Source organism: Hermetia illucens, chromosome 2, assembly GCF_905115235.1.
Source record: "Hermetia illucens chromosome 2, iHerIll2.2.curated.20191125, whole genome shotgun sequence".
In the NCBI taxonomy this organism is placed as follows: domain Eukaryota; kingdom Metazoa; phylum Arthropoda; class Insecta; order Diptera; family Stratiomyidae; genus Hermetia; species Hermetia illucens.
The window spans coordinates 171,120,212-171,133,862 of NC_051850.1; the positions used below are offsets into that span (position 1 = coordinate 171,120,212).

Here is a 13,651-nt window from a genome sequence, read left to right on the forward strand (position 1 = left end):
CCAAGGGCTCTTCGGAAAAGACGAATTGATATCTGCGCTCTACAAGAAACTCGATGGTGTGGTCGCAAAAGCTACGAAATAGAACTCAACCGCGGTAAAAATGGCTATAAACTTCTTTATTTTGGTGACCCACACACTAGATACGGTGTTGGCATTTCCATCTCAGAGGGTTTCCGTGATGCCATGAAAGAAGTGGAGCGATTTGATGGTCATCAAGCTCACCATTATATCAACTGATCGCACTATTCGCTTCTTCACTGCGTATGCAACACAGGGTAACCTGATGCCGAAAGGAATGCTTTCTGTAGCAATTCCACCTGTAACCGCCATTGGTGCGCAAGGTGGCAGCAAGGAGGAAGAGGCAGCAGCCCTCTCACCTAAAAAAAAACCAAGTGGCTGTGGAGAATCTCTTTATGGTGGCACCGCGAAACGCTATTAACTTTGGTTGGCTTGCCATAATGCAATAGGCGAATGCTTCATAGCCTAATTAGGGCGATCTGGCCCGAGTATTTACGGGGACTCATCTGAAGTGGATTCAGTCACGAAACCTTACCAGGGGTATACTGGTACCATGAGAACCGGGATAGCCGGGATGTTCATATTTCAGAAGAAATTCTGGTGCATGTGAATTCAGCTCGGTTGTTTGCGGTTGGCCCTCTTGTGGGAGCTTCATGGGGGCTGTGGTTACGTTTGCTAAGAACTGCGGAGCCACCGACGCAATCCACACGGCGGGGTTATTCATAGAGAAACACCGTAAAAACGCCCTCTTTACATTAAATTTTTGGATCTAGTGGAAGCGTTTGACCGTGTGCCAGCATCTGGTACGCTCTACGATAATACTTAGTACCAGAAGAACTCATGCGCTGGGTTCAAATGCTCTACCACAATCCGAAAAGTAAAGTCCAAAATGTGGCGGGTGTTCATCAAGGGAGCGCCCTTTCACCACCCCTCTCTGTTCTTGTTTTAGAAACTGTCACACGGGGCATGCAACATCCAGCGCCCTATACACTGCTTTATGCAGATGATGACTCAGAGTCTTGGCCGATTATAAAAGACAATGAACGGCGTCTTGCGGTAATGGAGACGAAGATGTTGGACTAGCGGCATGACGCGACATGATCACATCCGAAGTGAGGATATCCGCAATCGATATGGGGTTGACCCAATTCTCGTAATTACCGCTAACGAGAATTTACTTACCAAGATTGGTATGACCATCGACGCCGCTGATAATCGACCAAAGGGCCAGCTGAAACTACGGTGGCTTGGTACGATCGGAGAAGATTTGAAAACCTCGCGATCAGGCTTTTGATTAAACAAAATGACGCAACTGATCACGATGAGTCGACCCCGTTTGTGTACGGGACAAACACTGACAAAGAAGAAAAGGATTAAGGTGATAAACTATGGTCTTAACTAACTTATTATTGACAGGGAAAGTTAAAAAATTATGTAATTCGTTTCAGGGGAAAAGTCGAAAAAAACCTCCACTCGTTGGCATTTAGATAAAACAAGGCGGGCGGTGTGAAGAAACATGCGGAAATGATTAGGGAAAAGAAGCTAGGATGGTTGCTGGATGGATGCTTTTGAAAATTGTGATGAGGAGTAGTTACCGGTGTAGAAGATGATTCTACAGGAGGTTTTAGATTGGAGGGATACGAGGATTTCAGGGAACCAATAAGTTTGGAGAAAATTTTCTTCGACTGTCTCGATCTGCATGGCCTGGGAGATGAGTGGGTTAGAATGGGTTTGGCATTTGATCAGGAAGTTTAGGCTATGATGGAAAAGAACAACGTCGGTGCCGGGAGTTTGACAGGAGTCATAAAGGATCTGGTTGGAAATGTATTTGGAGCGGCCTTAGTTTTTGAAGGTGTTGAAGCTGTGACAGAGGGGGGGGGAGGGAAAGCGGAGCAGTCGCACCATAAAATAAAGCCGAGGATGAGTTGTGACCAAATATGGTGTTTGTAACAAAACAGCTTAACCTTCTGGAGCATTTGAACGTTGTATTTGATATTGGGTATAGGAATTTGAAGGTACCGATTGCACGGCCAAGAACCTCCGAGATATGTGGGATGTGGGAGTAACGTGAGTTCATGGTCACCCCTAGATAGATGACTTTTTAACGGCAGAAAACAACACGCTTGATTTTGAGGGGCAAGCCAATGATACCTTCCCTCATCTTCGGCTGATTTTCACATGGAATGCGATAGTTTCGCTCTTGAGAAAATTTAGGCAGAGTTTCCAACGTGTGAAGTACTGGTAAAGCACATCCAAATGTGCTTCATCGGAAGTGATATTTTTGGCGGAAGTGTAGAGTATAAGGTCGTCCACGTATTGGAGGATTCGGATTAAATTTGGGTGTAGTTAGTTTGGGCAGGTCTGCGGTAAACAGCGGAAATAAGGTGCGGAGATGATTGATCTTTGTGGGATGCCAGCTGGACAAATCTGGGAAGTTGAGAGGAGTTGTTGAATCTGGACTTGGAATTTTCACCCATCTAGAAAGCTAAGGATTAGCTTGCAGAGGTGTGTGCATGGTTTCTGTACAACCAGATAGAATCGAAAGCTTCCCTTCTATATGGAAGCACAGTTTCTGAGGACAGTGGAAGGAATTTTGTCTAGTCCAACCGCATTCTTGTTTTTAGATGTAGCGATGGACGCTGCGCCGGTATCCGGACTGGTGAAGAGGATGGGGGGGCTTTCACTCGCCGAATTGGGTCAGTGGACGGTTGCTTAGGGGACAGGTTATCCTAAGCATTCATAGCAGCTTCACTTCTATTTTCCTGGTCCACTGTGGGAAAGGAGAGGAAAACGAATCATTCGATGTGCTGGGCGAGTTCTTGTGGAGTCTCCTCGCTCTTATGGACTCTATTTCGAAGCCCCGTCTTGTCGATGTTTTTCATGTGTTCTCCTCAATATCGAGAGTCCAGCAGTTGCTTCAGTAAAGTCAAGTCACTCTGCTGTTGCTTCGTGGTCGTCTTCAATATCTCAGCTGCTGGTCCCCTTAGAGCGAAAATTAATGCATTGGCCCTTTCTCGCTGACTTCATCAATTGCTTATCATAGCAGTCTCGAATTTGGTTTTGTAAATACTTTAGGAAGTTTGTCCAACGAACCCTAGTGCTTTTAGGTATTTTCTACTCTCTTCCTTGTTTACCTCTTTCGCTTTGTTAATCGATTTTCGGCTGGATGTCCGCTATCTCTTATTTCACTTGAAAGTTGTCTAAACTCGTTTGCTTGTTTATTTATGTTGGCGTTGAAGTCTTCAACTGACTTAGTTCACTTTTCAGCCGCCTTAGGCGACTTGTCCGATCATTGGAAATGTTTCCAAGCATTTTCACCAACCTATTTGTTATTCCCGCAGCTTCCTCCGTCTCCCCCGAATCGCTTTCAAAGACGTACCTGGGGGTCATATCCCTCCGCTTCCGTGGCTTGCATTAAATGGTTACTTACTTCTGATAGTTGATAGCGCTGTTTTTGCTAGCTCCGCCTTCAGTGCTACCACTTTTAAATCCCTTATATGACGCGTCATTTGCCACGTTTCACGCTCTAGATTCTCTACAATTGTTGACAAGAGTCATCAGCTTCATCTACTATAGAAGAGGAATACTTTTAAAGCAGCCTTCGGAGAATATATTGAGTTTTCAACAATGTTTACAATGCGATTTTTTAAGAAATGTAGCAAACAAATTTACTTCCTCTACTTTGGTTCTGTAGACCAAATTAGTCCTTCGCCTCCAGAATGAATAACAAATTATAATATCAAAACTCAAATCATATCATTCATCGGAAAAGACAATTATAGATACTGTCATCTACATGCACTTTGATATGACTTTTCCAACAAAGGGGGCATCTCCATTATCATATCATCTACAAATGTAATTGTTACATCAAATGACCTTCCATCAAAATAATACATTCTGCGCTCGACCTCAATCCAATTAACTCATCTCATAGTCGGTAGACTTCAATCCCTTCAGCAGTTAACATTTGCGCTGGCGATAATTACGACCTGAATTGAATGACCATTATGACTGGTGGAGCACATTCACATTTCAACTAAATAGTTGGACCAATATGTACTTGAAGCAATTCCAGACTTCCGATGGAAAAGAGATAATAATATTGATTCATTGTCTGTTCCATTATTAGCCCTAAATATATAGTACTCAACATAAATATTCAAACGGACTGCGGTCAATCGAATCTACTCTCGAAGAACCTTCATTAACGTTACACAGTTCGGGCAGGTGAAAGCATGAATTATGGAAAATCTTAGGCTCAGGAAAACCGATTTTGTGAGGAACAGATTAGTAACACGCCCTCTCAACTCATAACACTCAGCTAAATCTAATCGGTTACGACATGGATTGGGGGTGTCAACTTAAATTTCTGGTCCCTAAATTCAAAGTATCTTCAGATTTGAATGATAATGCTTTCAACTTTTCAACATGCCTTGCAGCCCAGCTGTTTCCTAGGAGTATCTACTTAGAAAATTTTAGATCTCGATTCCAAGTATTTCAACTTCCAGAGGCGACTAAGTCAGTGATCCTTTCGCATTTCAGGAGGTGGACCAAATTAAGTAACACATGGAGTTAAAACACTTTTATTACCTCTCTAGACAAAATATACTTTATCTAATATCTTTTTTTTAATAAGTAAAAGTAATCAACACTTTCCGTCTTTCGATGGATTGTCGTTGGGAAAAATCTCATGGATTATGACTGTAATGAAGCAGTAAAACTTCTAGTTGTAACCAAGGTCAGGCTAATAACACACGCTACCGAGTTGTTCACTTGGGTATATTTTCGTTACTTAGTTTCCATTTTGGTCATATTCGAACATGTTAACATGAAATTCTAATACGCTCAGTACGCACCTGACTCTCGAAAATGTATTTTAAGTAGGCTCGAATGATTTATTAGAGTGAAAGCCTGTTATTTTATCATTTCAAACACATTTAATTGCCGGCTGACGAAAACAAAGAACGCACGAATGGCGGCATTGAAACTAAATTGAGATTGAAAAATTTGAGGGAAATTCGATATTGTTACATAATATATAGGAAAATGGAAGCAATGTTCAAAATGAAATATTTACTATATATAAGTTTCTAAATTAGTTTGATAGATATTGCGGAAAAGTTGCAAACTGCTGTCCAACCTTCTCTTCCATTGCGCTACAGACGAATTAGGTCCTTCGTCTTCCGGAGTCTTTATCTCCCCTTTTTTTGTCGAGCAAGTGCAACTTGCGTTGTCGACTAAGGCGCCCCATCTGTTTCCGAAATCTCCACTATCCATTCTTTTGTTATCCATATGTTCTACGTGGTCTGCCTCCTATGGAGCCTTCGAATGTTAACATGGATTGCGGCTTCTAGTTCGTCATATAATAGGTGCAACTCATTGTTGTATCCCATTCCTAATCTGCCGTTCATCCTCACTGAGCATAGGATTCTCCTGAGAGCTCGACCCTCGTAAGCACTAACGCTCTCCGGGTTGGCTCATCGTCCACACTTTGCTACCGCCAAGATCGTGGAGATAAACTGCAAATGCATTGACAGATTTTCTGGTTCGGATAGTAATGAGTCGCGGCGATAGCACACCTCACAACAACCATTCTTTGCTTCTGTTGTTAGGCAATGATCAACATCCACTTCAACACACAGCAACCTCTGCATTAGCATAGCATAGATCCATTAAATTTGCATCGACAGTATGCTCTCTAGCGGCACCACAAAGCTTTTCGAAAGGTGCACAGTCAAAGGCCCCTTCAATGCCCACAAACACTCCCACCACGTAAGCGTCTTTGAGAATTGCATAATCTATCCTTGAAACCAAAGATTTGAGAAAAGACGCCCAGGATTTTCCACTCTGGTACGTTGGTTTTCTTTTACTGGGTGCGACCTTAGCACTTTCTCGAGAATTTGACACTCAAGTAGTCTTCCCAGATAGTTTAAGCTGATTTGTTGAAGTTCTTTAGATTTGAGTAATCTGGGTTAGATATAACTCTCTTTTGACATGTAGCCCAGGGCAAGACATTCTAGAAAAGTGTTTCTTAGAAGTTTCCCTAAGTGCTCTATCATCGGAAACATGCCAATATGCAGAGTTTTTCCTCAAACTGAACTTCACACGCTGGCAATAAGTAGCCTGCAAAGATGCCGTGGCCCTCTTACATTCGGTATTATTCTTCCTAGTGCCGTACTCATGATGATTGCTTTCCGCAAGTGTACTCTATGTGCTGATTCAAAGTGGACTTAGCATATATCATTGCTCCCAAGTATTTGACGACCGACTTGAAAGTGAACATAGATTATGCATAAGTCTGGGAAAGATTATCTGAGCAGTGTTGAAGTCGAACTTGAAGCCTTTCTGGTCCAACATCCATGACGCCCGCAATGCCTTCCAGTCCCCTGCCATTTTCATCAAATTCTCTGGCTCCATTGCTAACTCTCCTCAGTTATCCTGTGGTTTACTTTGCAGTTACTTCTCCTCAATGCAAAACTCCTCTCCTCTTTCTGAGTACAGTTTCCGCCAAATCTCCTGCCAGTCTCCTCCTTACTCCCTCTTTGGCGGAGTACCTCATTAAAAACCTTGATGCCAATGTCGAATGGTCTTCCCAGCCTCTTCCTGATTAAAACCTTCCTCTCTCCCTTTACCTTCCTCTCTACATTATTTCCAATAAGAGCCTCGAAGAGTATCATTTCCCCAGCCTGTGGGAAGAAGCCTTTATTTTTCCCATACGTAAAGGTGGTGACCATACTCTTGCTGAGAACTACCGCCCTATTTCGCTTGGCTGCTTGGCTACTCACTTCGGCCACCTTATTGCTAAGGAGCAACGCGTTGATCCAGTGCTACCAATCTTCTGGAATTTATGACCAAATGCCTCAACTCTCGTCATTACATGGCTTTCCTCCTACCTCTCCTTCCGATCCTGTTTCCTTTGATGGTTGCACTTCTAGTCCTTTTTCCCCCTCCTCTGCAGTGCCACAAGGATCCATTCTATAACTTCTTTTATTTTTATTCTTTATTGACGACTTCCCCTCTATCCTCACTTGTCCTTCCTTGTTATACGCCGATGACCTCAAGCTGTTTTCCTCTGTGTCGTCCCCAATGCTTTCCTGCTGGTAATCTGGGTACTTTGGTCCATTGGTGCACAGTTAATAAGTTGTCTCTTATTATTAGCAATAGCCACACCCTTAAGACCTCTCCCACCCCTTTCTCCTACTCTCTTGGTGATTGCTCTCTGTCCTATCTGAACTCTATCCTCGACCTCGGGGCAATCTTCAACGGCAAACTCCGTTTTGACAGCCACTACTTCAATATAACCAACCATGCTTCCAAAATGTCAGGTTTCATACTGCGTTGCTGTACTGATTTCACCTCAGTTTACCTTTCCATAATGCTTTTTAACTGTGTCGTGAGAAGTATACTTGAGTATTGTTCCGCGATTGTGTCCCCCTTCCGTAATTGTGATTGTCTTGCCCTAGAGAAGATGCAGTGCAAATTCACCCGCTCGTTCTTCTTCAAGATGAACCTCCTCGTGTCGATAACCCCGCCCGCCTCCGTACCTTTTGTTTCCCTTAGCTCCAACAACGTAGAATCTGCATCGATCTTTGACCCTCTTCAAACTCTCTGCCGGCCTAATGGACTGCTCCGCCTCTGCTGATATCATTCTTCGTAATGCGTCATACAACACGCGTAACGCTGACATTTTCGGTGTGCCCTTGGCGGAGCTCGAAATCTATTTCCATTCCCCGATCCAGAAACTATGTCGGAGTTACAATGCACTGTAGCTTGGCCCCGTGTACTCCTTTTCGAAATTTAGCTTTGAGTGTAAACTATGATCTTTGCTTTTTCCTCCTTCTGATGGCAGTATGTAATTGGAATTTTTTTCTGTTTATTATCCCTTTAATAAATAAATAAGTATGGCTTCCAATTTTAATGCGAGCATAATTTCTATTATGGCACTTGGTGATGACGACAGCTACCGTTTTTTTCTCTGCTAGCAATTAGTGTTTCACGCGCACGCGCTTTTAAATCCCCATCCAGCATACTAAAGCACCGTTGTTTCGGCCGGTCGTTTGGTTGTTTACAATTGACTTCAATGTTCTGGCCAATCTTGGCAAGTGAGTTCTCACCAGCGCAATTTACGTGACCATACCATCGAAGACGCCTCTCTCGCAGTTTTTCCGCGATCAGTTAAACCCCATATCGATCGGGGATATCCTAACTTCGGATGTGATCAAAACGTGTCAAGCCACTAGTCAAATGCAATATATTCGTCTCCATTACTGCAAGACGCTATTCATTGTCTTTTATAGTCAGCCAACACTCAGAACCGTAGAGAGCGGCAGAATGGATTACATTGCGGGAAATTTTAGATTTGAAACGTTCGTTGATACGTCGATTACAGAGAACACTAGTTGTTTCATTCATGTTGCCCTAATGCGTGAAACAAGTTTGTAATGTAGTTCTCCATTGCCTGATAGCATTGACCCTAAATATTCAAATCGCAAAGTTAGCTTTGGCAGCTCACTGCCGCTGACAGTGATGCAAACATGTTTGGATCCTGGAGGTGTCGACCTCCGTCTACGGAACCTATTTCGTGACAACACCACATCCCTGAAGGTGATACGCAAACGCTGCGCTTCAGACAAGGAGATCGTCTGCAATGTATATCTTGGATGTTGGTGCCCCTTCATCCCCGTATCGTCACGCAGGAAAATTTTCCAAGTCTTCCATCTACGCATCCGAACAGCCGTTCTACGTGCAAACCCATCGGAAAGGACTCGTGGGGATTGGAATGAAAAGGGATGTCGGTATTTGGGTCCGCACTTGTATATCATGCCAGCGCTGGAAAATCTCTCGCCACCAAACAAACCCGCTCCAGACGTTTCCGGTACCCAATGGTTGGTTCTCCAACTGGGCTGAGGCGATTCCAATGGCTGACCAGACAGACTCCGTGGCAAAGGCCTTCTACAACAACTGTGTTGCACACTGCGGAACGCCTCGTACGATTACAACGGGCCAGAGTACTTAATCCGGGTCAGCCTTGTCCAAGTCGCTAGCCACCTTCATGGGATGCTCTAAGATCAGGATGTCGCCTTATCACCCCGCGCTAAACGGAATTCTCAAACGTTTGTATCGCACACTTAAGGACGCAGTTGTGTGCCACGAGCAAAACCCTGAGTGGGTAGACATACTGCCCATCATCTTATTAGAACTTCGCACCAGCTGCAAGGAAGGCCTGGATGCTTCGTGCGCGGAGATACTCTACCCAACTATCCTGTCGCTCCCAGGAGAATTCTTCGTTCCCAGCAATGAATAAACGGGCTTCACGAGTTCCTTACCAATTTGCGCAACATTATGCGTGAATTCCACCCAGTACCGATGACCCACCGAAATCGACAGAGAACCTTCGGGAATAAAAGCTTAGTATATGCACTCGCGTCTTTCTGCGCGTGGATGCCGTTTTTCAACGTATTACGGGCATCCTTTATGAAGTTAACGTTGAAGTTCAAGCCAGCGGAAACTGACCTCCAACCGTCATCGGAGAATGTTTTCGAAGCAGTCCTCTCATGTGCACCTTACTCTGCCTCGGAACGGTCTACTCGAACTATGTCAACGAGTCGCGTGAGACCATCGACGCAGCGCTTATGCAAGCACGCGTGCTTCAGCAATACTCAAAATAGCCTTATCAATCCTCCTCCCGTCTTTGCAGTTCCCTTGCGACTTGCAAACCTATAAAACGTTAGTGTCACAATATTTATCTGATAAAATTGAAATCTATCTTCAATCTATCAGAAGTATCTTCAAGCTTCCTCCATGGTAGGTGAAAATTAATTACACTTACCTCTTGATTACTATGTACGCACGTATATATTATATTTCGCTACTCTCCAAAATTATTTTCAAAATTAAATTATTCTACTTTTACGTTGCTCTGCCAATCTCCAATTTTCCTCGTGAATCATTGAAAATTGATGTTAAATTGATAAAGCCATAAATTTAAGCAAGCAAATACCTCGACCGTCTCCTTTTTGTTAAATCCTTCGCGAAATATAAATTGCTATTCATGAAAACTTTTAAAATTTAGTCGCATCCATCAGCTGGGTTATGCTCTTCATCATAGTGTCCTGAAGCGGTGGTCCTTAAGTCAATACCAATTCACTAAATCTAAGCCCGTCGAATTGAAACCTATACTTTTTCAACCCTTTTCACCCGCTGTCCTACCCATTTTTGCTGGTATACATTCTTAAGTGGCGGGTTGGTTTCAAGGCCGTTCAAAGCTCTCCTTACGAGACATTTCAAACTTTAAGGCTGAGAATATTTTGTCATCGAAACTTTAATCTCTTTTTCGGAATTCAAATATTTGCTTGGATTTCGTCGGGCCATTGAAGGCTACCAGGCGACATCCTTTTAAACATGCAGAGCAGAATCTTACCAGGACCTCTACAAACACCCACGAAATTGTTTGTACTGGACTGTAGCTAGGATGGGATATATCCTTTCGGAATAACGAATGGGGGACCACATAGTGTAACATCCTTTCCCTTTTCGAGAGGAATAGAATAAAATTCCCGTCCTGGCTTCTTTCAACAACGCTTTTTTTAAAAGCCTTGCATTTTTTCTGACAGTCCAGACGATAAAAGTGGAAAATACCTGGTTGACGGACAGCCACCCAAATTCGTATTAAGCTCAGAATTTTACAGTCATGTATTTAAGTTTTCGTCGGGAAGCGTAAATGATTTTGAAATCGAATTTCTGTGCTTTATAACATGTCTTTATCCTGGAAAAAAGTCAGATAAAATTGAAACGGCTTAAACGTCTAACGGAGACAATATGGCATTCAATTACAAAAAAATGTAGGCAAATAATTCCACGTAATTTATGCAGACGCAAACTCTCAGGGGTAGTTCACAATCCTGGACAAGTATCCTTCTTAAAAGCGTCGTAATCCTTGGGGCGTAAAAAGCTAAGGGCTGTTCAAACATAATTATCTGTCACTATGAGCAATTACTGTCATCCCTGGAAATCTTTGTACTGTTTACACTTCCCAAGTTAGAAAAAAGGTCGCTGCTTTTTAAAAGTCAACACTGTCATACAAAATATTCGAGTTGATGCTGCGATAACACATGATTCCCTTGCTAACCTCCCGCGTTAATTTACTTACTACCCCCTTGTGCACTTTACAGAGACAATACCTTTTCCGTTGAACCTTTGTCACGTCGGTTGCCTGTCTCTCCTATAACGAAGAAAAGAAATATCCTACGACATTCTGTTATGGGTTTGTGCTTTATATTTAATTATACAATTTTTTTTCTTTAAAGGGTTCAAAATCTGGATGCGATTGTTCGTCCTGCTGATCGCGAGCTTCCTGTAGTAAATACAAAGGGAGATGTCCTGTTTAATTCATTCAAAGGAATTTTCAACGGCCAAGGAGGATTCTTCTCGCAGGCACCAAGGATATATAGTTTTAATGGGAAGAACGTGTTAACGGATCTAACATGGTAAGTTCATCATAGTCTTTTAAGCGAGCAGAAACCGAAATTCAAAGTTCATCTTCAAATAATAGTTAAATGGCTTAAATTAAATGATAAAACTGCAGTGTAGCTGGTTACAAGTGCTATTGTGAAAGGGGGAGGGATGGGTTGCTTTGAGCTAAATGACCACCATAGATTTCAGTGGAGAGGTGAAGAAAGAGCAGTAACTTTGCGGTTTTCCAAATTACCAAACTGCAGAAGCTATTACCACACCTGACAGTTAGGGATAAATTGAATACCCATCAAATTAGAAGACGGAGGAATTACGAGGTTCGGTATGAATAGCCGGCGTAAATTGGGGAATTCGGTGACTGGATCAAGTTCCCGTGATGGATAATCTGCTCTAGAAACTAGTAATCGTGGGACTGTTCGACGTTTGAGACGATGACGACCAGGAGCATGGCTCCGCCCGCTGTAGGTCCTTCGCAATAATCTACGACAACCTCTTTCACAGCTTCGCGTAGGTAGCGAGCAAATCAACCTTATTCGCTCCTACTACGAAACTATGACCAGGAGCAGGTACAGGTTCACTTTCGTGTTATCGGTTTAATTGACCCTAGAGATCTACTAAGAAAAAATCATTTTTGACATTGCTGGTCTGACTCAGATTAGCATTGGTATTTCCAGTAAATGGGTAAAGAGTAAAGTGTAGAGCGTTTACCAAAACTATGTCATCCCTAGTGAAACGTCCCTAGTGAAAACTGCACACATTTAAGTACAAACTTTCTGCTGTATGAAAGACGATTACGACTGTATAGCGTAACCCTAAAGATGTTCAGAATGTAATATAGGAGAAACTACCGGAGTTTTTCTGAATTGCTCAACGAATCCCATCAGATGGTCCAGTCGCCGCAGTTTTCAGTAATGGAAGCACAAGGATATTGGGGTGAACTTTAAAGATTACCTAGCTAACTACCGAGTGGATTATCGCAGAATTAGTTGACCCGAGAAATTCCTACCTTTTTCCCTAAAAAGGACATAACGCAGGATCTCGATTACTTGCTTGTCTACCTTCTGCAAATTTTTAAAGCCCATTATTAATGGAATGCCCATTTCAAGACCAACAACATTCTGACTCAGGAGCAGAGAGGCTATCGACAGATTGCAAGGACCAACTAATTAGGACTCGATTGTAGGAAAGGTGACAGGACACTAAAGAAATCTTTGAGGTGAACGGGATTACCTAAGTCCAATCTAATTCTGTGTAGCGCTGAACTTCCTTTCATGATTGCAATTTTGCAATTTGCAATTAAGTATAGCCTATGTGCTACATCCGAGTTTCACATACTGATGTATACTGGTGTTTGTGTGTTGGCGAGTGTATGAAGTGGGGGAGAGGCAAAGCCTCTGAGCACTCAGACCACAGTGGTCCATTGTACTCGTTTCCCCCGTCTAACGGAATATCAGGATTTCCGTCACATCCAGTGATGCTACCCGCTGCAGTTGGGGCACATCAGCACCAAAAATCTGATGCCTGATGCATCCATAGGCGAGGCACTCACATAGAAAATATTCCGTGGATTCCACTTCCTTATTACAGGATAGACACGTATCATTTTGAAGAATTCCTATTCTGAACATATGTCCAGCTAGTGAACTATGGACGGTCAGAATGCCAACAATACTTCTGCAAGTCTTCCTGCTTTTCGACAGGATAAACTTTGTCCTATGTTTGTTTGGTTCCAACAGGAAAATTTTGGTGTGTCTGGCAGCATTAACGCCTCGCCATCTGTCATTATAGAAAGCTTGTTCCAGTTTTTTATAGCAGCATCAGCCAATGCTGCTGACACCCCAATTGCTAGTTACGGTCCGGTCGTGGGTGAAGTTGAAGCCTCTTTTCGTGAGACATCCGAGACAAGTACCCAGAATAATTCCACCGTACTAAATCTAGAAACAGAGTTCAATCGGTTTCTACGTTCCTAAACGATTTTTGAGGTGATCAAAGTACTAATCAACGCCCTCAATGCAGCTTGACTATCGCTACAGATTACGATGCACGTGTCCTTCAACTACTCGTCAATCATTCAGGCTGCCGCCATTAGGATTGTATACGCTTCAGCCTGAAAGACCGTTCCGCATTGTTCCAAGGGAATAGCCCACTTCTCGTTTTT

At 43.0% G+C, this 13,651-nt stretch overlaps 1 protein-coding gene across 19 annotated transcripts in view; it reads left to right on the forward strand.

Annotated features, from left to right (window-relative positions):
* LOC119650384 (collagen alpha-1(XVIII) chain) overlaps positions 1 to 13,651 on the forward strand; it is a 768,837-nt gene that overhangs the window by 719,859 nt on the left and 35,327 nt on the right. For all 19 annotated transcript variants that reach the window (XM_038053124.1, XM_038053126.1, XM_038053129.1 and 16 more), the window contains one exon: positions 11,328 to 11,507. In XM_038053124.1, coding sequence (XP_037909052.1) covers positions 11,328 to 11,507 — 180 coding nt within the window. The remainder of the gene's footprint in view (positions 1 to 11,327; positions 11,508 to 13,651) is intronic.